At 40.6% G+C, this 27,152-nt stretch overlaps 1 protein-coding gene and 1 long non-coding RNA gene across 2 annotated transcripts in view; one reads left to right on the top strand and one right to left on the bottom strand.

The window, feature by feature from the left end:
- LOC135972730 (uncharacterized) overlaps window positions 1-27,152 on the bottom strand; it is a 90,571-nt gene that overhangs the window by 56,257 nt on the left and 7,162 nt on the right. Inside the window, exon 2 of the long non-coding RNA XR_010589220.1 lies at window positions 25,066-25,230. This is a non-coding gene — a long non-coding RNA (uncharacterized LOC135972730). The remainder of the gene's footprint in view (window positions 1-25,065; window positions 25,231-27,152) is intronic.
- Window positions 1,013-25,072, top strand: OPN4 (opsin 4). Its single transcript, XM_005293970.3, has 11 exons — window positions 1,013-1,152; window positions 4,051-4,184; window positions 6,878-7,081; window positions 8,719-8,890; window positions 10,637-10,798; window positions 13,591-13,698; window positions 14,911-15,088; window positions 17,949-18,101; window positions 20,122-20,190; window positions 21,148-21,186; window positions 22,190-25,072. Exons 1-11 carry the CDS (start codon window positions 1,013-1,015, stop codon window positions 22,451-22,453), a joined length of 1,623 nt encoding a protein of 540 aa, XP_005294027.1. The 3' UTR covers window positions 22,454-25,072.

Below are 27,152 nucleotides of genomic sequence, written 5' to 3'. Positions count from 1 at the left end.
TTCCTATTATTTAGACATTGACTTGTTTATGTCTGAAAGAGGTTAGGGCCCCATGTAACATAATTTGGGATTTTCTTGCACATTAGCTAGCCTGGGACTATATCTTGCCTATGTCTCTGAATTGTGCTGATCCATTAGGACCATAGAAAGTTACATGCTCAGGGTATGCATGTCAAAAGTGGGCAGGGTGGTGACAGTTTGGACATCTGTCCCCTTCCATCTTCCACTGCTATCAGGTCACCACGCCTCTTAGCTGTTATCTTATTGTCTAAGTCACAAAGTTGGGGCCATGATAAAAATGGAACTGGAACCTAATACAAATGTTTAAAAAAATGTTTTTTTCAATCCTCAATTTAATCTGTAAGGAACGGTGTTGTTCAACACTACAAGGTAATTAGGTCTTGAGGGTATTAGTAATTCAGCACTGGTTATTCAATGGGAGAAACCAGATTTCTACTGTATGAAAGGCTTGAATAAACAAGTGTTTATCAACTGGACTTACCATTTTCACTAAAGCAGTGTATTATTTATTTATTTATTTATTAGAAAACTATCCAATGATTTAAGGAAATAATAGAAATCAAACTTTACCACAGGCATTGAAATTCTCATAGGATGAAAATTACAAAGAACTCACTTGCTGTTATTTACAGCATTCCTTGAGGTCAAATGCAATAGAGTCCCAGTGTATTTCTGTCAACTAGTATGTATTTTGTTTTGGTTTTGTTTGCTCCTTTAGATTTTCCAATCTTTGAAACACTAAACTGGTAGTAAAAACAAAAAACGGCCCTTGACTCAAGCATTGCTGATACAACCATGCCTGGCATGTTTACTTGCAAAAGAGGAATAAAAATAAATGTAATTCGAAAGGGATTAGTTTACTCCAAAGTGTTCGTTTTTATCCAGCTTTTAACCTCCTTTATCCATCTCCTCTCCCAGAGGAATAGCAGCTGCTAGCTCATTCAGTGAAGTAATAGTGTGCATTTATGAATTCCTGCTTACTCTGTAGGAAATGACAGTGCAAGATGTTCCTCATGCCTTCCCTACACTGGATGTTCCAGACCATGCCCACTACACAATTGGAACTGTCATTCTGGTGGTGGGGATCACCGGAACGCTGGGTAACTTCCTGGTCATCTATGCGTTCTGCAGGTACGCATACATCTTGTTTGTTCTGTGTGTCTTAAATATTTCTGTGGATAGACTTTAATACTGGTGGGATTGTGTTAAGGAAATGTGGTACAGGAACACTATCATTATGATTGTACTAATGCAAACTAATGAGCTGTGCATCAAAGTAACCCAGATCCATGACCTTGTATTTCTTATCTTGCGTATGAAATAGGCCTTAATGAAAGGTGTGGTATAATTGGCTGCTGGTGGTTTTGATAGTGCAAGTATCCCAAAACAATCTCCCTGTGATAATTATGCAATATCCTGCATAAGCCTTATTGAATTAAGCTGAATACATTTTTAAAATGCAATTGTTTATGCGTTATTGTGAGATTGTATGTAACTTCTCTAGGTGGAGGGCTTATGCTAATCTAATTCTTCTGGATATCAGCCCTTTGAAGGCCTGTTACCTATTCACAGTTTCTTCAAAGGTTCAAACTGGATTCTAGAGACCAGTGGACAAAGAAAGGATGTTGGGATAAATAACCTGGTGGTAAACTGACTCAGGGTTTTTTGTTCAGATCCAGCAAATGGACAGGACTTCTGGTCCACAGAGGGCCCCAATCCATAGGGAAGGGTTGGAAGGACTTTGGCCTATTAAAGACCCATACGACTGTGAGTGATGAAGTAGAAACCACATGAAAACCTTTGGGTGGGACTTTCAAGGACTGCTCCTGCCAGAGGCCCTGTTGAAGGGGTGATCTCTGATAAACTTTTAGCATTCATGTAGGTTCTTTTATTGTTTTTTCTGTAATGCTTTTATCTGAAGAACAAACTGTGCTTGCTCAGAAAGAGCTCTGTGATAACTTATAACAGTGGGTAATTACACCGTTATTAGTCTATGAAGACAAAGCAAGTAGGTTTGCTTAGACAGCCTGTCTTCTGATGGGAATAACACTTCAGCCTGGAAATACCCTGGTCAGATGGGACAGAGACGCAGATCTCCACCCAAGTGAGGTGATGGCTGGGGGGCCTTAAGCCTAGGGGTGCCCTTGATGGACCATAGAAAGGGAATACAGGTGCAATTGCCCTGAACTACGACCCCCCCCACCCCATCCAACATTTTCTGTTATGTTTCATAGACTATAAGGTCAGAAGGGGCCATTTTATGATCCTCTAGTATGTGTCCTCTGAGGACAAAACTCGGGACCTTCAGATTATAAGACTGATACGCTGCTGACTGAGCTAGTCTGAACAAGAGCATTTATAGCAGATATTGACCCTTCTGTGGTGTTTGGGACTTAGCCTGCCCACCCAGGAAGATGCTACCATACAGCCTAAACAGGGTGGGGGAAGAATACAGCAGCAGCTGGGAGAAGACTAGAACAGTACTGTGGTGTGTCCCACTCTGGAAGCGGCAGATCAGCAGGAAATCTGGCAGCAAAAGCTGTATCTGTGGTAGGGAACAGGGCAGGGGGCTGGCTGTCGTGTCTCTCCCTGGAGCTATCTAAAAATGTTGAGGTGGGTGGGGAGACTACAGTAGAATTGCAGAGCTGGGGGTGCACTGATACTACACATGCCCACCATTGATGCTGTATCAGTAGTTGCATAGCAATAACAAACCACCAACTGCCTAAAGGAGTTAGTTTGTAAACAGTTAATGAGTATTTTGCTGCCCCTAAAACTGCAATTGCAATAGTGCTTTAAAATTGGTGATTGTGGACTGGTGCAGGGAACATCTGCCAGTTTCTCTAGGAAAACAGAACCTCTTGAGACAGCCTTGTAATGCATAAAGATTGTCAGGAGTTGGAGGGGAGTGACTGAAATGATGTGTGCCCCTGGGACAGCTCTGAGTTACAATGGGGGCAAAAAAGATTATTTGCCCTACACACTGATCCTCCTGGAATGCATCTTCTATGCTACAGCTCTCAGGAGGTGCAACATATTATTTGGTCAATTGTGCCTGAGACTGAAAACACAGGAAAGCAGCTGTAGAGACATTAGATAAAATGTCACAATTTCAGGAAGAATAAAAAATCAGAATCAGAAAGTACTGATATTAAGAACTCTCAATAGCAAATAAGTTTGTACAAAAACACTAGAGGACACTCTATTATGTTGGCGCGAATAATTTATGGAGGTGGGGGATGTAATAAGTCTGGCAATAGGTCCCTTCAAATTCAGTGCCTGGTGCAGTGAACTGCCTGTCATGGAGAGGAGTTGAGATAAAATAAAATGCTGCATGTGGTATAAAGTCAGCCTCCTTAATCCCCATATTTGGAAGTTGCTGTTAATCTCATCAGCAGTGGAAAATGTCCCCTTAGCTCTGCATGACCCAGATCCAGAAAATCCATAGAGTACATCAACTTTAATTTCCTGTTAATCATGGACACAGGGTGCAGTGGGTCAGAGTATTCAGAGAACAATGTCTTCTATTCCTGTTTCTGAACTGGGTATCAAAACCAAGGAATATCCTCTACTAAGGCACAAAGAAGTGTAAGGAGTGTGCTATTAAAATTATGGCGGCTCATTTAGCTTCTCTTTTCAGGAAAATCAGAAGCCAGTTTGATGTAGCTTGACATATTCTACACGTTGATATTTGTGAAGCTGCCAATGCTCACAGCAAAGAGTAACAGAGAGCCAAGGTGGGGGAGATAATATATTTTATTGGACCAACTTCTGTTGGTGAGAGAGACAAGCTTTTGAGCTACACACAGCTCTTCTTTGGGTCATGAAGAAGAACTCTATGTAAGCTCAACAGGTTGTCTCTCTAGCCAGCAGAAGTTGGTCCAATAAAAGGTACTGTCTGACCCACCCTATCTCTCTAATATCCTGGGACCATCATGGCTACAATAACACTGCATACAGCAAAGAGTAATAGCATAATTACCCACAGATCAGCGCTTAGCAATGTTCCTTCTAATCTCTTTTCTGTAGGAGTAGGAGCCTTCGAACTCCAGCCAACATGTTCATCATCAATCTAGCTATTAGCGACTTCCTAATGTCCATCACACAGGCTCCAATTTTCTTCACTACCAGTCTCCACAAGCACTGGATTTTTGGCAAGAAAGGTTTGTACATATATCTTCTGAAAGATAATTTAGTTTGTTGCCATGGTAATGACTTCAAGTTAATAATTGACAGTATAAGTATCAAAGCTATGCAATACTATAGTTATTAAAGCCGAAAGCACATATAACTTGCCTGGTTTCAAGTTTTGTTGAGCAGTCAGGACTCAGTCCAAGTTTGTCAAAAGGTTTAGAACAAGCTTGGGTCTGTACTTGGAGTTATTTATATGTTAGTGGTATAGATATGATACAGGCTGAAATTTGACCGTTTTCAATTAGTTTGATTTCGAATTTTGGACAGGTGTATGATGAGGAGTTGATACAGATGCATAAATCAGAATTTGATTTTATCTTTGTCCTTTAAAAAACCCAGAGGAAATTACACTAAAAACTACATTAAAAGAAGGGTATTTAGGTTGTAAAGTCAAGCATTAAAAAGTTAAGAAATGCCAGATTTATGATTGCCTGGGTGACCTTAAGTCAGCCCCTTTGTGCATGTGCATGTTTTTATTACATGATCACATATTTTTTTTTTCCTCTAGAACATTTGTCTCATTCAGTGCAAATTTGGACCACAAGAGGGGAAATCAAGTTTGCATGGGCAACCTTAAATCTGGTATTTCCTAACTTCTGAGTGCTTGACTTTGCAACCTAAATAACTTTCTTCTAAGGTAGTTTCTGTTTGTTATAAATATATTTACAGCACTAAGTCTATACCATTACTGCCAGAATTGTGAGATAGAAAAAGGTCTTCTCTAATGTTTGATAAACGAACATACTCTCTCACTGCTCACATTCACTCACAATCATCTCGCACCTGAATTTAAAAAAGAGAGGAATAAGGCCCAGGAGCATCTGCCCCCCAGCATACCACTCTGCCACTGGCATTAATTAACTTGAATGTGGAATTTTTATCTTGATATTTCTGCTGCTAGAAAGCCTGACAATAAACATATGTTTTTACAATATAAATATAAACCAAATATTCTCAGTGTTCTCAGTGAACATGCTTTGTATTTCACTCATTGGGTCTAAACTACCAAACATCCCTTGTCAAACATTAGTTACTGTTGTTTGTGACAGAAGTGCCCAAAATGTGCAAGGTGAGAGAGAGGCATACAGGAAAACACAGTCCCTGCCTCAAAGAGCTTACATTCTATAAAGACAAAGCCAGACAAAAGGTGGGTGAAGGGGATACAACATCAAGGAAAGAGTTCTGGATAGAAAATGGGATATGGTTTGGTTTATTTAAACATACATATGAACTATCCACCCCTGCCCCCCCCCCATTGCTTGTTTTTTAATGTGTGTCAATTACCTTTTTATTTTAAACTGTCTACTTTCATTGTCTAATCCTTGCCTATTAAACCTTGTCAAACTATCCTTTCCAATGACCCATCCGTGATTCTCCACAGGCTCAAAGCTATGTGCTGCTTCACTGAGCTCTCTCTTCACCCTGCCTACCCACACCAGAGATTCAGATTTAAGGTGAAATCCTGGCTCCTTATAAGTCAATGGCTAATCTCCCAATGAGTTCAGTGGAGCCAGGATTTCACCCTCTGTGTATGAGACAAACATACAGATCAGACAGCCAGTCCGATGGGGCCCATCTGTTATAAGGCCTAAGCAAATCTGTGGAATAAAGACACTTCGGGTGGGATTTACAAAGGTATTTAAGTGCCTAACTCCCATTGAAATCAATGATACCTAAATACGTTGGTGAATCCCACCATTTGACTCTTTCCATGCAGGGGCTACTCTTTCTCTTGCTGCAATTATATCTTGCACGTATGTGGTGGGGGAGGTGAACAAGAGGTATGGTATTGAAATGTTGGTTATTGCTGACTTGTTTATTAAATTAAGTAGATAATAACAAATGCTTGTTTCTGCAGTTCTTCATGTTACAAAACTGAAAAGACTATATCCCGATGTATAAACAAACTGTCTAACCTCTAGAGCTGGCTGAATAATTAAAAGCAGACTTTTGAATATATTAATGAATATGTGCTCTATGGATGTTGTTGTACTATTTGTATAATTGCAGCTATTAATGAAAAAGTTGGTGCATCTCAAACACTTCATGAATGTGCATGTTTTAATTCCCATTCATCATTAATTATTCTCCTATTTTAAAGATTTATCTTTCTGTCCAACAGCAGAAGACAAACTGTGACCAATCATGTTCCACAAATAGCAAATAATTAAAGTAAACAACTGACAACCAATCCATTGTCTGAATTATTTACTGAAACTATGCTGACTTCATCTTGGGATATGAGTTGCTCCATGGTATCTGAGTGACTATAAAAATACTTTTAACTAAAATAGGTCTTTCCATGGGAGTTGGAATAAAATGAAAACTAAATGAGCTGCCATGGGATCTCTGAAATGCTCCCACTAGAAACTTCAGAAGTTGAAAAGTGAATGTTCTATTAAGTCACTGTCTTGAGTAATAAAGGCAAGTAAATCTTTGACGTTTACATCCATGGATAATATAATTAGCAAGGCCAGTCCACAGCTTGGAAAGTATATTGCTGCTGGAAAAGTGAACTTCCTGTTGCCTTAAGAGTTCTGAAAGTAATTAGGTAATGTGTTACTAGACTAGGCCACAGGTAAATGGTCTCCCAGGAATACTGGTATAACCAGCATGGATGGTTAAATCTGTTGGTTAACCCTATTGTACTCTCCATTGAAAGGTTGTGAGCTGTATGCCTTCTGCGGAGCCCTTTTTGGCATTACATCCATGATCACATTGATGGCAATCGCACTGGACAGATATTTTGTGATTACACGACCGCTGGCCTCCATTGTGGTGATGTCCAAGAAGAAGGCTTTGATAATCCTGCTAGGAGTCTGGCTGTACTCTTTGGCTTGGAGCCTCCCACCCTTCTTTGGATGGAGTAAGTGAGATAGAATACAAGTCTATTGTCAGATACCAGGAGAAAATGGCGGGATTAAAGAATGGGCTGTTAGACACAAGGATGAATAAACAGAATTTACATATTAGGATGAAGTTTGAAGAAATCAGTGTGAAGGAGATTGCTTATAGCTAATGAGTCTTAAGCAGTTTAATCAGCAGAAAAGATTGCAGTGCACATATCACATTTAATTACACTGACACTTTTGCAGGGAATCTCATTAGCGCGCTGTATAAAAACATATAAAATAAGGGCAAAAATAATGCAAAACAGGCTTCTGAAATAGTGCATAACCTTCTGCAATCAAGCAGAGTTGAACAATAAAAAGTAAAGGGGACAGATGAGCACAGTTTTTAAGTTTTCAAAATGATTTTCATTGCTCATAAAAAGTGCCATATTGACAACCTGAGGAACCTGAATTCCTCTATTTATACCTTACTCAGGCCTTACTATACCTTACTCAGGCCACCAACTTACAGTCAGCATTAACCTACAGTAGGATGAACTTGAACCTACCAGTTAATCGCCTAAGCTCCAACATTACCCACCCCTGGAGCAGGCCTGCTCCCCATTGGAGTGGCGAGGTAGGGTTAAATTGAGTAGTACGTTCTCACTTGCCTACCAAGCTGTTGCAACGGGGTCAGATATTATTGTGTTATTTTTGTTGTTAATTTCTTTCTTCCCCCAAATGTGTAGCATGCATAGCTGGTAAATTCCAGCTTTTTAACATTATGGCTCCTAGCTTAATGAGAGAATTTCAAGAGAGCAATATGACAAATACTCTTAGATGAAAGAACCTTAATGTGATGAGGCAGAATAATTTATTGAAGGGTATTATAACTGCTGTCTTATAATTAGATTCTAATAGTATCCATCATACTGAATCTCATACAATAATTAGACATATCTGAGCATAGAACCTGGTGTAATATTTTCTAGACCTGGTTCCAGAGAAGCTAGCAATGAAAATGCTGGAAATTAAATTAATGATTAAAAATAGTTTGGTGCTGAGTTGCTTTATTCTTTAACTGTCTGACATAGTTTCTCTAAGGAGAATATTTCTTATTTCAGGTAGGAGTGTGTGTGTGTGTTTTACATTTATTTCATGGCAAAATTAATTGGAATTGCACAGTAAACTTCTGTTGTCTGCAGAATTTAAAAGAGCAGAGGTTAGCGTAGTCAGTTTCGTTTCACTCTCGAGCAAGAGAGGTGATAATTTAAGAGAAAAATTGAGACATTTTAAAGATATTTGAAACATGGGTGTGACCCAAAGCCTGATGAAGTTAATGGAAAGAGGCCCATTGACTAAAGTAGGCTTTGGATCAGGTCTGAAGGCTGGAATGAAAAAGAATCATTATTTTATTAGTCTAAAGAGTGATTCATTAGATCTATTAAATTCTAAGAGCCTATAAGGCAGTGGAATCAGTAATGGCAAGAAGTGCTTTAAAACAAGAAACAGATGCCCTTATTAACCATCTTCTCTCTACCAACAGAGCCAGGTTTGATCCTTTTCAAATCCCAGGGATATGCTGAATTCTTTCTCCACTTGCTCCTCCACCAGAATGTCCAATAAAAATCTTTTCATGGCTTATGTCTTTTTTTTTTCTTTCTCTTCCTAGGTGCTTATGTTCCGGAGGGTTTGTTGACTTCCTGTTCCTGGGACTACGTGACCTTTACCCCATCAGTCCGTGCCTATACAATGCTCCTCTTCTGCTTTGTCTTCTTCATTCCTCTGATTGCCATCATATACAGTTATGTCTTTATCTTCAAGGCTATCAAGAATACCAATGAGTGAGTTGTCAATAATCTAGGTTTTCATTCCTTGCTTAGGGGAGAGTGCTTCGTTTTTATGGGATATGCGTGTGTGTGTGTGTATGCATGCAACTCTATTTTAACAAGTTTTTTTCCTTTAATGGAAATGGGTAAGAGACAAAACAGAATAGGAACAGACAGTGAATTTTCAACATGGCAAAAATTTTAAATGTATATGGATGGGAGGTGGTCTCCAAGGTTTGCTACTTAGCCTACATTGTTTAATACCCTTTCCCAAATCATTAGTAAATGTATGAATAGAAAGGTGGGAAATCTAGCAGATGATAGAAACTTCAGAGAGGCCTAATAAAGCTAAATGACTGTTCAGCACACAGGCAAATGATATTCAGTGCCAGTTTCTTTGGTTTGCTTCAGCCACTTATGCCATGTATACATGGCACAAAGTGGCTTTGAAACAGACAGATTATCCAGGTGGGGATTTCCCTTGCACATGGGAAGCAAAGCTATTTTAGTCACTGGTCTGCACCGATCTGGCCATTCCTGTGTCAACAGGACTGTGAAAGGATTCCCTTGCAAAATGTCAACTGTCTACAAGTGATCAGGTGGAAGTGGACTATGAACTCTGTGTTAAAGAAGGTGTAGTGATGCAAGGTGCAATGTGTTAAACCAGTGATTCTCAACTGGAGGTCCACAGGGGAATTTCAGGGGATCTGCCAAGCAGGGCTGCTCAGAGCCCTGAGCCCTGGTGCCCAAATCTTGGAGTCCTGCGCCCCAGCACTCTGGGGGGGCAGAAGCCCTGAGCCCAGACACCCCACAGGGCTGAATCCCTGTGCTCCGGCGCCCTTAGCCCCGGCAGAAGCTGCCCAAAGCCCTGAGCACCAGCAGAAGTAGCTCCTTGGGGCTGAAGCACCAAGCCCTGGTGTCCCCCAGGGCTGAAGCAGTGGGGCTGAAGCCCTGAGACCCAGCGCCCTGTGACGCTGAAGCCCCAGCACAAGCCACCCCACAAGGCTGAAGCCCCAAGTCACCACCCACCCCAAGGGGCAGAAGCCCCAAGCCCCCTGTCCTTTGAGCCCAAACCCTTGAGCCCTCCATCCCGTGGAGCTCCCAAGCCCCTCCCCAGCAGCCTTGAGCCCCCTTCCCCATCTGAAGCCAGAGGATCCCCCCCCAAGCTGTGGAGTTTTTATAGCATGTTGGGAGGGCCTCCCAAAGCAAAAGGTTGAGAACCCTTGTGTTAAACAAAGTGCAACAATTTGCATCAGGAATATGTGAAATAAGAACTACTGGAGTAGCAAACCAGGGCCTGATTCTGCCATATTAACTCATGGTGAGCAGTATCTTACTCCATTGATTTCAACGTATCTACTCATGTAACAGTGTGGGTAAAGATGCCAAAATCTGGCCCTAAGAAGTAAAGAAATAATTTTCTCCTTCCACAGTTAGAGGTATCATGCAGATTAATCTGGGTACCTGAATAATCCGAAGCCTTATTTTGGAAACATATTCCTCACATAGGCCTCCATCCTGCTCCTGCTGAAGTCAAGGTGTTTTGCCCCTGATTACTGTGAGCGGGAGAGGGCCTCTACTGTGGAAAAGCAATTACACATAATCTACATACACAATAGTATATTATCTTGGCGGGGGAGGGGAGAGAGTTGGAGAGGGTTGGCATCTGGTTAAAGAGCAGTCCTTTGTTCTATTTTATTAAGTTGTTTGCTCAGTTTCTCACATATATTTTGTATTGTAATTATGGTTTATTTCCCTTAGGGCTGTTCAGAACATTGGTTCTGATGCTAATAAAGTATCCCAGAGACAGTATCAGAGGATGAAGAATGAATGGAAAATGGCCAAAATTGCCTTGATTGTCATCTTACTTTACGTCATTTCCTGGTCACCATATTCTGTTGTAGCTCTGGTGGCTTTTGCTGGGTAATTATAAATATATTAGCAAGAAAAAAATCAGTGAGCCCAGAAGGTGTGAAATTCTAAAAGAAGCAAATTATGAAAGGCCAAGTACTTGTCAACTCTAATGTTCAACAATGGGAATGGGAAACCTTCACATATTCAGGAGTAATCGTTTGTTACAGATTTGATAAACGGAGCACATGCTGGTTGTAATTTTTCTCAGTTTGATTTTTCAGCACAAAAAAGCTAATTATTGGCAATACATGAAATCATGCTAATTAATTCTAAAATGAAAGTTTCACAATGCTAAAATATTTGAACATGACCATATGGCTATTCCAGGTTTCAGATACATAGCTTGTTTTGATTTATTTTCTCTGGGCCTGATTATCCACTCACTTACACTAGTCTGATGCTGGCATAAATCTATTGGCTGCAGTGGAATTACCACTCATTTACAACAGTGTAAGTGAGCTCAAAATCAGGCCCTATATCTGGCATTACTGGCTTTAGTTCTTTTAGTGCTGCACTGAAAAGTAACAATGGATGACCTAACCTTAAATATATTTTAAACGATCCTAGACTATGTTGCTTTTCTTCCACCTATTTAACTGTCAGCATTTTATACTATCTCTTTCAATAAAGACATAATGTCCATTAAAAAAGAGTACCATTAATATGGACTGGTTAAGAGCAAGGGATTAGAAGTCAGGACTCCTGGGTTCTATTCAGGCTCTGCCCCTGATTTAATGTGTGACACTGAACAAGTCACTTAACCATCCTGTCCTCCATCTACCTCCATCTAAATAGATTGAATAACTTAAAGCACTTTGACGTCCTCAGGTCAAAGACCCTATACAAGTGCAAAATAAAATTAATACTTGCTCTAACCCACCACTGCCTTACTTATAATTTTCCAGTCATCTGATGAGAAATGTGCACCTGAAACTTAACAACCAATACAGGATAAAACTGTCTGATAGAGTTTATGAGAACCAAGGCAGGAGTTATTGCAGACACTAGGAAGCAGAAAACTGCCTTTGTCCTCTCCTTCAACCTTTTCAGTTTGAGGCTGTGCCTTTTTGTTCACATTGGGGGCCACTGTGGCTTCTCAGGGATTAATAGACCAAGTCCCAAGGCCTTATGTTGACTTTACCTTGACAGCATTGTCACATACAGCATAGATTAAGAGACAGACCTAGAAACTGTGGGTACAGTCTTGAAGTCACTGAGGATGGCTGGTCTGATAGACCAACAAAATGTGCAATAGCAAAGAATGAAACCTAATATCTACAGTACATGCTGTGAGAGGGGAAGATTTAGCTGACATGATACATGCTCAGTAGGACTGTTGCACTCCAGCCACCATGACACAGGTGCTGTTTTTCCTGTGTCTGCCCAGCAATGACAGAAAGTTTGTGTCACTGTTTACCTCACTGACTGCACTATTGACTAATCTTACCAAAGCATGCGTCCCCTGAAAGGTTTCTACGACCTTAAAATGGGAGACAGCATTCCAGGACATCCTGTGTCGCCAGCAAGTACTATGTTCTCCAAGGAATTCATCCTCCAGATCAATGCTGTAGGGGTAGGGGCCACACTGTCTCAAGAACTGCAGGACAAAAAACACTCTTTGCTCTGGAAACTATCACCAGAAGTGAGTCTTAGGTTAGTGCTGGTAGGAATGCCTGCAGTCAACTGCCCCATGAAGACACTCCAATATTATCTGCTGGGGACCCATTTCCATTTGGTCACAGAACACACACTTCTCCGTTGGCTGAATGTGATGGAAAACTCCATTCCAAGGATGATGAGCTGCCACCTGACTCTGCAGCCCTGTTCCTTCTTGGTGCAGCAAAGCATTGGGGCACACCATAAAGCCACAGGCAACTTTCCCTGGGAGAGAGGGAAATGATGCTACACAGTGTGCTGCTATTCCCACTGCTGAAGGAAAGACCCACTGAGGGCCTGGTTGATGCAAACTGACCCTGCAATATTACTGCTGTTTAAGTGTAGGTTCCACTACTGACTTTATTTTTATCAAGACAACCTGAACAGGGCCTGACCTGGTCTGTTAAAGGGGTGGTACCAGCTAGCAGCACTTCCACCATCTCCTCTAAACATACATGTCACGTGATGAAGACCCTGCAAACGCTCAATAAAACATAAAACTACCCTCCACTATATGAGGATTCTTTGACTTTGGTTCACAGCTTTAGGTAGGTAAAGTCGAAGTGTGGGTGGGAAGCTGATTTATCAGGCACTCTCGTGTTAGCTGCTTTTCATGCAACACCTTCTTCCCTTATTCAGCATACCTGTTAAATGCCTTACAGCTCTTTTCTGACCAACTTACACCACCATTTGGGTCACTAATGAATTTAGCCCATACACTCCAAAGGAACAGCACTTGCTTATTCCAGGCTGAACTTGTCCCTTGGTCTTTACCCTAGTGTAAACAATTTGGGATTAGCTTGTAGCTTGCTTAAGACACAACCATGAGTAGTATATAGTACACAGCAGCACTAGTAAAGAGGAGCACCAAAGAGATTGTTCCTCTCTGAAGCACAGTCTGGCACTGATTCTTGAATAAAATGACTATGAAATCTGTCCCATACACTAGGTTGAAAAAGAATGTTCCTTGACGGTATGTCGGTCCTGCTCCTTGCCCCTCTTATTTCATCCTACTCTCCTGGGGGAGGAGGAAGGGAGGGAGAGCAGCAGCAGTAAAAAGCAGTCCCTGCACTCTGTAACTAATTTTTGTTTTTTTACTGTGTGCTGACTGTGCAGTAAAAAATAACAACTTTGCATTTCTTTAGGTATTCCCATCTCCTGACACCCTTTATGAACACCGTACCAGCTGTGATTGCCAAAGCTTCTGCCATCCACAACCCCATCATTTATGCCATAACTCATCCCAAATACAGGTAAGGTTGCTCTCTTCAAACACAAATAACATAGCAAAGAAAACCAAATCTATCTCTGATAAAACGTTCACCGATTCATTGAATTCCCTTTGTATGCTAGTGCCTGAGCTCTGCTTCATCTTCTTGTTTTACCGTTATGCTGTTTTTTTTACCTCTGCAAGCGTGCATGAAGCCAAAAAAGAAAACAGAAAAAGCAGTTTTGAATGCCCTATAAATGTCAGTGGAGTTTGTACTCAGAACAAATTACCATGCAGATGGGAGCTAGAGACATTTATGGAAGGGTGATAGCTGTACTCATTGATCATCTGATAAAGGTTAGGGACCTTCTCTGGGTAAAAAACAAGTTTTATGGTGTTTTGCTTTGAAATATTTCCTTGGGAGATGTACCCATTTGTCAATGTTGCAAATAGCAGTTTGTCAAGTTACCCAAACCAATGAGAGTTGGAGTTTGGTAAATGGCTCCATTTCTTTCATGTGTTGTGGGCTTCCTGTTCCTCCTTCATGCTTCCATTGTTCAGGCATCGAATAATTGTTTTTTAGTTGTAACATCCAGGTCAACCCCAGGTCAAGTTCAGACGAGGGACATGTGATATGAACAAGCACGGCTAAGCCATGCAATATTACTTCTCCCCTTTCAAAAGCATTCTGGGAACTATGGAGTGGGGAAAAGAGCAGTGTAGTAAAAATGATCCCTCCCACCCCATCTAGAAAGAACAGTTTGCTTTAGCGTTTATACCACCACACCGATACTACGTGAGCAGATGCCCAGGAGGAAGTTAGAATAGCTGCTTAAGGAGAGATTAAAATAATTCTCTCTGTGGTAATTCTGCATAGTTCACTTTAAAGGGCCAGAAGCTTTATTTTTATCCCAGTTAATCTTTAAGCAGATAAAACATTTTAATAGCTGGTTTCAGTGAAAAAATTACATTTTAATATTCTTCTCCTTGCCCAGCAATGTCAGTAGTAAATTCTGACTCAACAGAATGCTGTAAAGCACTCATGTGTCATTTCTTTAAAATTATCTTGTAGATCAGTTGCACACAAAGCAATATCTGAAATCTGGGAAACTTTAACTACTGTACCCAGTAACTTTTCAGTCTATGCAGCATGTGTCTGTCTGAATAAATTTAATGTTTATGGTGAGTGGCTTTTTGTGCTGGCAGCTTTATTTAGGCAGAGGGAATTGACTGGTTCTATTTTTTTATCCACTAGAATGGCCATTGCAAAGTATGTGCCGTGCCTTCGACCCCTGCTAAGAGTTTCTCGTAAAGACTCCAAGTCTTGCAGCAGGTATCTCTCAACCAGACGATCCACTATTACCAGCCAGTCTGAGATAAGTGAACTGCAGAAAGGAAAGAGATGGCAATCCTCTCTCTCAGACAGTGAATCAGTAAGTAAAACCCTTTAGATATGTTTATTTTTAAAAAGCAAGTAAATAATTTTCATATGGCATCCTTCAAAGTGGTAGGTAGATTAGATGAAAAGATGCGTTATGGTGTTAGGTACAGAGGCTCTCTGGTGGGGAGGCGGGTAATTGTTTGGGGATAAAGCAGAATTTTTAAAAGGAAGATAAAGTTTAAAAGCAGGATGCAAATAATGTAGATATTCTTACAGGTTTGTGACTCTCATGGGAGATTGGAAAGATTCACTAATAGGAAGACAAAAAGTGAATGGGACTTAGTGTGTGGTGCTTCACTTACCACAGATCTGGAACTTAGACACTTAAAAGTGAAACTGCAGTTCCCAAGTAGTGCTTGGAGGGAGACAAGGTTGTAAAGAAAGAGCCAATGTGCTTTCTGAATGTGAAATGGGCTGCATTTAGAAACAGATTATTTGGCAGATTTAGACAGATCAACAAAATCCATCACAGAATAATTTTTCCAGAAGACCTCAAACGCTTGCTGCTGCCAAACTAAGTATTGCTAAATGTTGTTTCTGCATGGTAGCCAGAAGCAGGTCAGATTTCTGGAGTCCACATCTCTTTCTAGGTTATTAATGGCACATTAGTGTTCTATTTTCAACCATTTTTATACGATTCCTAAAATGGAAAAATGCCATTATGTTCTATGTGAGTGTTCATGTTTTCAAGCTAATATCCTTTCAGTTGATGTAGTTAAGCTTTGAATTCTGACAGTTACTTTTAACTATGATTTTTTTCCAACTTTTTTTTAATGTTGTACTTCTGACTTATCAAGCCAATCAAAATTAAACCCATCAGACTAAAAGACATTGTTCAACTTGAATGTTTTGAAATCCGCTAACTGTTTCTGACAAAACACCCTTTAAATGATGTAACTTGAATTTTTAAAAAAGAAATACTCCTTCAAAACTATTAGTACGCTTTCCCACTCCTCTTCTCTACTACCCTGCTGATATAAGGGTTTTTCAGCAAGGGAGAAATCTAAGGCCTGCATTCTGCAATCAGATTTGCCCAGTCAGACACTTGCAGTCATGTAGATTGAAGCCTGGCTATGCAGGGAAAATAGTGAAACTGACAAACTGCTGTCAAATTCTCAAAGTATATAAATTTTAAAGCATCAGTAACCTTAGGTCTGCTTTGGAACTATAGTAGATAAAAAAATTTCAAACAGAAATATTATCTCCCCCCCAGGCTGGGTCCTTTAAATTGTTAAATTGAACACATCATACCCCGATTTCATTAGGAATTCTGACTCATCACTAATTTAGTAGGAAGTTGAAGCTTGTCACACATACCTTTCTCTAAATACTGACATTCAAGGGGAAAGCAGGGTATGACTTTAAGACAGAATTTGGCTAAATATTGTTTGACAACTTTTTCCTTAATTAATATGTTTGATCATCACATGCAAAGCCATGAAACCAGGAGTTTCCTTTCCCCAGACATGTAGAATGCAAAAAGGCAGAGCAAAAACGTATTTTGTGCCCAGGTTGGTCAATCAAGTTATAATTGGCTCTAATTTAGCACACCCACAAGCAGTTAAATTCTCTATCTACAACTTGCACTCAAAAGGGCACAATTTTTTTTCATGCCTTTGAAAAATCTCAAGGAAAATAATTTCCAAACAGATCTTTGCAGTAGAAAGTGGCCAACTACAGCAGTACAAGTAGGGACTGGCTTTACAAAACAAAACTAACTCATTTTATAGCCAACTGATCCAATGCAGGTGGTAATCATTAAATCCATTATATATGTAAAATGTGAAGTATAGAATGTGTGATGTTTCACCATTAGGGTAAAAACAGAACAAAACTGGTGACAGAACCAAAAAGACATTGAAGCAAATTCAGCCCCGTCGGAAGCAGATGCAAATTCTGTTAAAGTCAACAGAATCATTTCAGGGCTGACCTTCCTTTAGATGGTCTGTATCCTTTTGATAAAAACGTATATCAAGGTTTTTATGCAATTTTGAACAATGGTCCCATGAAAAGGTCTCTTATGTGTCTACTCTTTTTTATTCTAACATGTACCCATTTAAAAGGACATTGTCAAGGTATTTTTAAAACATATCTTCTCACAATTGCTTATAACAAACTTCCTAGAGCTTGGGAGTGAATCTATGTCCTAACTAGTGTTACCCTTTATTAATATTTGGTTTGTTGTTGTAGGGCTGCTTCTGAATGCTTGCTATATACACTTTTCTTTCTTTGTTTTCTTAAAATACACTCTCTCTTGCACTCTCTCACTCTCCCAATATAAGGAACAATTAGAGCGGGTAGAAAACAAGAATTTCTGTCTTGTAGAAAATTCTGATATTATGACATTTAAAAAAAAAATCAAATCTTTTCATGGAATGAAAAACTCCAAAACATTTTCCAGTTGTGAAATGTCAAAACATTTGATTGACATTAATCTCTGCTTCCACCCGAGCTGCTGTGATGCCTCATGGGAGTTTTAATTCTGGGTCCCTCATGCCCTCATTCTTCCCAGAGGGTGCTGCTTCCTGGCTGGACTACATTTCTCCACATCCACACCATGGAAGTTTCAAAAAAACTGACAGGAAAACTTGATCAAAAATTTTCAACCAGCCCTAGAAAAATATGTAGACCAAGTTTTAGGCTTTCCAACCTTTACAGTGTTGCTTGCACTATTCTAAAACTTTTTGGGTGTATGATGTTGTGTATAATCAGCTGTTTTCTTTGAAATGTCTTTCTTATGGTCTTTTCCCTTTATGAAACATGTCCATGTAAAATGTAACTTCATGTTATTGGCCAGAGTAACTGGACCCAAAAGCAACCTAAAGTGCTTGTTTCCGATGTATTCATTGCAGGGCTGGACTGATACAGAAGTTGATGTTGTTAGTGTGATCTCCAGACCAGTCAGTAAACAGCTTTCCTATGAAATAGGCAAATACGCTGTTGAAACCAGTGACACAAAAGCCAAATCTAAACTGAAAAGCCATGATTCTGGGATTTTTGAAAAGGTAATAGATACTGTGCACCATACAAGCCTTCAAACAGCCAATGAGTTAACAAATCTGCATATTTTTTCATAATTAGAATAGAGACATAGAAAGGTAGGGCTGGAAGGAACCTCAAGAAATGATCAAGTCCAGCCCCCTGCACTGAGGCAGGACCAGGTAAACCTAGACCATCCCTCACAAGTATTTGTCTAACCTGTTCTTAAACGTCCAGTGATGGAGATGCCACAACTTCCCTTGGAAGCATAAGTACCGACTCCGTGGGGTGCTCCGGGGGTGCTCCCAGTGCCTTCCATCTGCCACGATCAGCTGTTCAGAGGTGTATAGGAGGTGCTGGGGGAGAGGGGAAGGAGCAGGGGCAGGAAGGGGGGGAAGGAGCAGAATGGGGCAGGAAGAGTCAGTGCAGAATGGGCTTAGTAAGAGGTGGGGTGTGGGTGGGAACTTGGGGGAAGGTGTAGAGTGGGGGTGGGGCCTGGTGCCGAGTGGGGGTCCAGCACCCCCGGGGAAATCACAAAGTCAACACCTCTGCTTGGAAGCCTATTCCAGATCTTAATTACTCTTATAGTTAGTTTTTCTTAATATCTAACCTAATTCTCCCTTGCTGCAGATTAAGCCCATTACTTCCTGTCCTACCTTTAGTGGACATGAAAAACAATTGATCCCCATCCTCTTTATCACAGACCTTAACATATTTGAAGATTGTTATTTGGTCTCCCCTCACTCTTTTCTCAAGATTAAACATGCCCAGATTTTTTAACCTTTCTTCATGGGGAAGGTTTCTAGACCTTTTATCATTTTTGTCGCTCTTCTCTGGACTCTCCAGTTTGGCTAAATTGTTCCTGCAGTGTGACGCCCAGAACTGGACACAATACTCCAGCTGACACCTCACCAGTGCCGAGTAGGGCAGGACAATTACTTCCTGTGTCTTGCATATGACACTCCTGTAATATACCCCAGAATGATGATAGCCTTTTTTGCAACTGTATCACATTGTTGACTCCTATTCAATTTGTGATTCACTATAATCCCAGTCCTTTTCAGTACTACTGCCACCTAGAACAGTGGTTCTCAAAGCTGGTCTGCCGCTTGTTCAGGGAAAGCCCCTGGCAGGCCAGGCCGGTTTGCTTACCTGCCGCGTCTGCAGGTTCTGCCGATTGCGGTTCCCACTGGCCGCGGTTCGCCGCTCCAGGCCAATGGGGGCTGTGGGAAGCAGCGCGGGCCGAGGGATGTGCTAGCTGCCCTTCCCGCAACCCCCATTGGCCTGGCGCGGCGAACTGCGGCCAGTGGGAGTTGCGATCGGCCGAACCTGCGGACGCGGCAGGTAAACAAACTGGCCTGGCCCACCAGGGGCTTTCCCTGAACAAGCGGTGGACCGGCTTTGAGAACCACTGTTCTAGGTGGCAGTAGAAAGTTATTCCTCAGTTTGTAATTGTGCATTCAATTTTTTTCATTCCTAAGTATAGTACTTTGCACTTATCTTTATTGAATATCATCTTGATTTCAATAATGAGGGTTCCTACATAGTGGGAGGAAATAACCCTAAGGGTTAACTTTATGTGGTTAAGACACTTTACAGCTTGAAGTGATATGAATGTGATGAGTAATGACCATGAGGCTGTAAAAGGTCCTCAGCTTTCTATTTTCAGCACTGGTTCATTTTCCAGTTGTCTTTGTTACATTTGCAAGGGGCAGAGGAGGCAGGATGTTTTGTTCTTTGCTTCTGATAGTCTTGTATTTCTGTTTTTAAACTGTCATTTGTTGCTTATTCATCATGTGTTCTGCAGTGTCTAAATTACTTATGAACACACTTTTTTATGCTCCATAGTCATATATTGTAACTAATTAACTGAGATGGAGGCTAGAATACAAAATAACACTGTCCTTTGTAGTTCACTATATTTCAATCCTTCAGTTTCCTCTTCCCCCGACCCCCCTGCTGCTTGTATTTCACATGCCACTTGGTGTTGAATATTGTGACATGCCTGTGTCATGTATGGGCTTTTTGTTCTTGTTTATCTTTTAGACTTCTGAAGATGCCGATGACATTTCCATGGTGGAGCTGAATGTCAGAGAGTGCATTTCCTCTCCTGTTGTAAGTATTATTTTAGTATTTGTCAGGGGTTGAATTGAGGAAAGAAAGCAGTGATTCTTTTCTAATCTCTGAACACAGACTAAGCTCTGCCCCCCACTGTTGACTGTGCAAGATATGATCATAAGTAAGGCAGTGAGTTTGTCACAGAGGTCACAGATCCCCTTTGTGTTAGGTTCTGTATGAACACATATTGTAGCAAGATGAGGTTCCTGCTCCAAAGAACTTAGTCTAAAATACTAAACAACTAAGCTAATTGTAAAATAGTTTATTAATTAAATGTTAAACAGGATCGCTGTTGGACTATCAATTGAAGATGAAGTATACTGTATAAGCCTTAATTATATCTTGAAACAAGTAAGATGAATGAGGAAGAAAAGAGTTCTCCTGATGAACTTAAGTGGAAATCATGACTCTAAAACTTGACTGTGCCCTTACTGCTGTCCAAGCCATAATGTGTCAGCAAGAGTGCAAAGGAAAATGGAAGGAGAATCCTGAACTCATAAAAATCCTAGAAAACGTTATAGAAAATATAGCCTTTTTTGCCTCTTAGATTATTTAAGCAAAACCTGAAAAAAAAATCATATCCTACAACAGTTAATGCTGTATTTGGGGTCATAACTGTAGCATACTATGACAGGTTTTGCAAGGGTAGTTTTGAAACATCAGGTGCTTATCTTTTTTCCTATCCAAGATGGATCACGCTGGAGAAAGGAAATGATATGCAAGAGATTTATTTACTTTTGTGCATTTAAGATAAGGGCATAGTAGTCCTGTTGTGTCTTTTGCTTTAATAACAGACACTTCTTTTCCAACCCCCATTAAGAAAGAAAAAATATTTCCTGACTCTTGTTTTGTAGAGGATTTGCTTTCTCCTACAAAGAAGTCAATATTCCAAGTCACTGAATATTGCTGTAGAAAAGAGAGCTGTTAAACTTTTGTTACTCTTTGTTTGTGTAGGCCCTGCCATCTAGAACCTATAGCCTTGAGGAAATCCAAGTAAGTGGTTTTGGGGCGGGTTTTGTGTGTGTGATTTTTTTATATGCTTTTATAACCTGGGAGAGCACCAACCTTTTGAGCAGTCCCATACTAATGCATTCTCATCTGATGACAATGCTGTGGCATAGTGATAATTTTTTAACACGTCCCATGAGTGGATTAACTCTAATCCATCTGCCCTAAATCCACCTAGGAGGGGGGGAAAAGAGGGTAGAAATATTGGCAGAAATCAGGATTTGAGTGTACATCTGTGTTATCTTTAGACTGCATTGTGAATGCTAACACATGTGCCTGAAATAAGTCTTTTCATAGTTAGTAGTAAGTTTTAACATTCTCTCTACAGCTTGATGAAGATGATATTCTAACACAGTCCTTTTCTTGGTCCTTCACTAGTATCATCCAGTATTTTCCATTGCTGAATTAATTCTATTCACCTTTCCACTGTTTCCTCTCTTACTTCATTGTTTACTTCACTATTTGGTGTCTCATTTCAAGGCTTCCATGCTGTGGTTCACTTTGGTCTAGCTTTTATCATCTCTTACCCTGATAATGCCTCAATTGCCATCTGATTTGATTAGATTTTTGTAGGGAAGTAACTATCTATTTTCTGGAATTCATGTGTACTTCTAGCTTTACCGGACCCTTATGCTGGCTTCTTTGCGCTATTGTTCACGGAGGCATGTGCTATTATTAACCTGAACCTTCATCAGCGTACTGGAGAATGTGCCTGAAGTATCAAAGTGTTAAGGAATGTAAGCTCTGTGCTTTGATATATTAGTTTGTTTAGTAAGATATTTCTCAGAAGTGACTCCTGGGATACATCAAAAAAGTTTCTAGGTCAAATTCTTTCCCAGTCATATAAGATTTGTTTTGGTTTAACAGTGGCAATTGTCAGAGTGCTTGTCCAAATGTTTGTCACTTTCCCTTTTAGTGGACAGTTGCAATCTGATCATCTTGCAGACATCTGTGTTTTACATTTCTCTTAAATCCTTGCATGCTTAAGACAGGTGAGGGCCTGAATGGCACTGGACTACGAAAAGGAGACTCTCGCTCTAGACTGTCTGCAACACAGATACCCAGGATTATAATAACATACAGCAACGTCCATGGAATAGAACAGCCTTCTGAATACAGCTCTGGCCTCAGGTTCCCTGAGAACAGTATCCACAACCAGGATAAGGACTACAGTAGCCAACCAGACAGACGGTACCAGGGTGTTGCCTTAGCCAGTATCTCAGGAGAAACCACAGATCAACTGAGCGCATAAGATCTTCCAAAACTGCTCTGGTCCACGGAAAGTCACCATTCCTATAGTGACACAACACAAGATAACCCAAGGGTAAAAAGAAGAAGCCGAACCAGCATCTGAGCTCTCTCCAGTGGTTGGTTTCTTGTTCTAGCTCTTGTGTTGGAACAAGTATATTATTTCTCCACAATCTAGATTATGAAATTACTCTTTTCACTTGGATTTCACTCTGTTCAGGAATTAGCAACTATTGTGTGAACACCACCTTCAGTTACAGTATATGCAGGCTTCATGATAAGAGTTCATTCTGTGGGGCTAAGATTCAGATAATGATCTTTGCTCAGTGCCAGATCTCAGCCGCAGTTACTGTACCAGAAAGGAACACTTTTAGAAGGTAAATTATGGAGTTGAGAGAATTTGGAGAAACTTACAGTACCTGGTGGAGAAGGTTTCTTATTTTTGTTAAAGCTCTCTAAGTAGACCATGTTTAAGTGCAATATCAGTGCTCCCTTTTTGGTTCCATGCTTTTTCTCAAGCTCTTGTACGGTTTTGTTAAAAAGTAATGTATTTAAACAGCAGTTTGAGGTCTCAGATCATTCTCCTTATCTCAAGAAAGGGAAATCATTTTCAAGTGTGGCCCACACTCCCCTTCCTTCCTGTCTTCCTTCTGTGTCAGTTATTAAGGGACCAGTCCAAAACTGGCTGAGCTCACTTGCCTCAGAACAATATGAAAGATTCTGGAAGCTAATGAGCTTCAGTCACCATGTTTCAAGGGTGAGGCAGCTGTAATTAAATGTCTTATTGGTAAAGAGCTGCTGCTGGCTCAGAAAGGTACTCTATTAAGAAACTCTTTCAAAATTAACTTAGAGCTCAGTGCACTCTGGTTCTGATTTTTCTATTATGAGGGGAAAGGAGGGTTTGACACCCAACCCCAGGCACCCACAAAACATGGAACCCCATTACCTCAGCATTTAACCATGCTTCTGGACAGCAACAGTCAGGGCCTCCTCCAAACTGTAGCTATCCCTGCTACTCAACACGTGTTTGTCTTTCAGCACACAGGAGGAAAATAGCTGTCTGTAGTAATAATAATTCCCCTGTGGATCTTTCTAGGGTGTCAGGTAAAGGGGCAGAATCCAGATGAAATCTATGGAGTCAATATTTTGAGAAGACTTAGGACTGGTCTACACTACAGAGTTACATTGACATAACTCTGTTATGTTACTTACCTAACTCTGTAAGCATCAACACTAAAATGTAGCTCCCACCGATGTAAATCACCCACTACACTGAATTAATAACTCCACCTCCGCGAAAGGCATAGCACTTAAGTCAATATAGGTAGGGCGACATAGGGTCAATGTAGACACTGCATTACTTGCATTGCCTGTTGGCTGTCAGCCCCACGGTGGGGTGGTGGTGGTGGCTCCAGCTGTTAGCCCTCTGCAGGGCTCACAGTTTGGGCTATCAACCCCCAGCAGCAGGGCTCCAGCTGTGAATGCCCCACAAAGCCAAGAGGGTGAAAGCGCACCACCAACGGGGGGGTGGAAATAGTGTGGACATGAAAAACCTCAGTAATTACTGCAGTGGCTGTACGTCAACCTAACTAAGGTCGACTTCATTTTGTAGTGTAGACTTGCCATTAGATAGGTAGGGGGAAGCATTCTGCAGAGATGGTACTTATATTTTGAGCACCACTAAGTCTGGATCTGTGAGGGCTGATTCCCCTCTGAGCACATTGGTGGCAAAAACAAAGTGGGTCTTATTTACTTTAATGCCTATTTTCACCAATCTGGTATCTTAAAGGGCCTTAAAGTGAGTGTGAGTGGTGTAAAGAGGCCTTAAGGTAAATGATGTAAATGTAAATGTAATGTAAATCAGGTCCTAGGAATGTTGATTTGAAACAAACCTTTTGAGATTTGCCCATCTCTAATTATAACCTGTGTTTGTAACATGACCATAACTTCTGCAGCAGCCAAGTGTGACATCACAGATAGGACTGTGAATTCAGGCAGGGAACAAACTGCAGGAGGAAATAAACTATTCAGAAACCAAGATGTTTTCATGTAAATGAAATCAAGGAAATTAGAGATGGAAAAGATCTATCATATCTCCTTCACCATTAACCTGCCCGGGCAGGATATTGTCCCCAGATAGAGCACATAACAGATATTAAATCTTGTCCCCAGATAGAACAGATACTGTTAGTTATAAAGAACAGGGAAAGAGGGTGAAAAAAGGATATTGTATCCTAACAAAAGGTATGTTGTAAAATTCCCATCAACTATAAACAGTTCTTTAAGACCTATTGTTCACACTATAAAAATTATTTTAAACACAGGTCTGATTCATCCCTTCCTTCCCACTTGTGTAGCCATTTACTTTTGTACAAAATAGGTGTCAAATGCTACCAAATGATTATGCTCTACTCACACTGGTGGGAGTTTTGCACCCACTTCTTATAGGTGTAAATGAGGTGCAAAGCAATGGTGAAATCACGCACAGAGTCTATTAAGAAAACGTTCAAAGCTCATATACATTCTATTGTGTATTAATAATTGGCATGAGAATGCACTATGTGCCACTAAATCTATCCTCATCACTTGTTATGGTTTTATTCCTCTGTAACATACTTGGAGATAATACTCGGCACAGTACTGCGTTGCCTGCTGCTCTGGTCAAACTTTGCTTATAGAATATATAAAAGAATACATCCATGACTCGGAAAACCTTCTGAATCTGCAGCATGTTGTTCTCCGTTTCCTTCTGCTCAGCATGTACTAGAGATTATTCTGCATCTATAAAAAAAAAAACTACAGCTGTTAGCACTTGTCTGCTTACAAAGGCATTGAAATGTGTGTATTAATTAGTGAAGAGTGAAGCATTAGTGAAGCATTTCAAGTCTCTCCTGTAAAGTCCTGTGTCCATGAAATCCAGTCCAGCTCCCCCCCACCCACCCAAAAAAAACCTATGGAAATCATTCATGGCAAAGACTAGTAAATTCACTTAATCTATCTTTCCCCTGTCAAGAATGCAGTAACCCCCACCAGCATTTGGAATAAATAGATAATTAGTTCACATTTCATCTAATTTTAGTGGCTTTATTTGTGTCCCTTATCCCTGGCCTAGCAGCCATTCTTTTTGCTTTACTGTCTCTTTATACTTTCTTAAAGTGGACAACCGAGTGGATTAAAATGATTCAGGGTTGAGATTATTTGTGTTTCAGTAAAAGTTGGCTGCCCAGTGTGATTTGCATTGGAAAGTGGACCTGTTTTACAAGTGTGCATGTGTGTGTTTCAGAGATTGGGATATAAAACAGAACTATAATGAAGCAGAGGCACTTCCCTTTGGACTTTTGTGCTGTAACAGGTATTCTGAGGCCAGTCTATTGCCAAGGGAATCTGTGGGTTGTGCTATGAGTTAGAGTTAATTCTTGCATGAGCTTTGCACCTCCAAAGAGTTGAGTTCAAATTCTGGCTTAGGTCACAAGTGAAAATGTGTTTGATGGTCTCTTCTATTCATGCACATCACAAAATCACTATGCAATCTGTTACAATTCATCATGATTGGCAGTTTCCACTAAGGAGAACCTGAGGACTGGAAAAGCAGGAGGCTGTTGCAGGTTAGGATTGAAGTGCATTTGCACAGCTGCAAAAGATGCAGGCAGACAACCAGCACTGTACTCAGTTGTAGCCCAGATTCTTAGTCCCTTGCTCTCATAGGCTGCAAACTCACTTTCCTCAAGAAAAATACCTAGCTAGTATTATTATGGAAACTGTTTTGCAACCACTACTGTAATGAGAGCTGCAGCAACTGCTATAATTAACAAATTATTACATTATTTTGGTGGCTGGCCACAAATATGTCAGTGGTGGCCTTTTAACCAGCGCAAGGGTTCAATGTAATAGGGATCCTAGTACTAGCAGCCTTCTGTTAGAAATAGGCGTAAATAAAAGAAACTTTAAAATAAGAAATATATTAATTCCCTTAATTTTTCTATTATTATTTCTATATGAAGCTCTTAGTCGAGGGCTTTATGTCAGCATATCTATATTCTTGTAAATACTGTGGATTAAATATATCACGGGTAATTCCATTCAAGTCAATGAAGTTTCTCCAGAAGTGAATTTGGCCCTGCGATTCCACTGTGCTGTGTTAGAAGTACACTCAGGCCTTGTTTACACTAGGAAAATCTTTCTTCAGTGGTTCAGATCCAGTAGTTCTGCCAATGGGAAGGGTTCTAGTACAGACACAGTGCAGAATTTCTTAGCGCTATGTCCTTTAAGAAGGAGGTGGCTAACACTCATAACTGCACCTGCACAGAAAGGCTTTTATGTCTTCCAAGGTCTGGTCTACACTGAGAGGAGGAGATCGATCCAAGATATGCAACTTCAGCTACACGAATAGCGTAGCTGAAGTCGAAGTATCTTGGATCGAATTACCTGGGGTCCAGACGGCGCCAGATCGACGGCCGCGGCTCCCCCGTAAACTGCGCTACCGCCGCTCACTCTGGTGGAGTTCTGGAGTTGACGGTGAGCGTATTTGGGGATCGATATATTGCGTCTCAATGAGACATGATATATCGATCCCGGATAAATCGATGTGAAGACGTACCCCAAATGTAGATGCTCCCTGACTGTGTATATATAGGTGAGGCTCCCGTGATACATCTCTACCCTGATATAACGCGACTTATATAACACGAATTCGGATATAATGC

Source organism: Chrysemys picta, chromosome 7 (assembly GCF_011386835.1).
Source record: "Chrysemys picta bellii isolate R12L10 chromosome 7, ASM1138683v2, whole genome shotgun sequence".
NCBI lineage: Eukaryota > Metazoa > Chordata > Testudines > Emydidae > Chrysemys > Chrysemys picta.
This window is presented reverse-complemented; position numbering and strand designations above follow the sequence as displayed.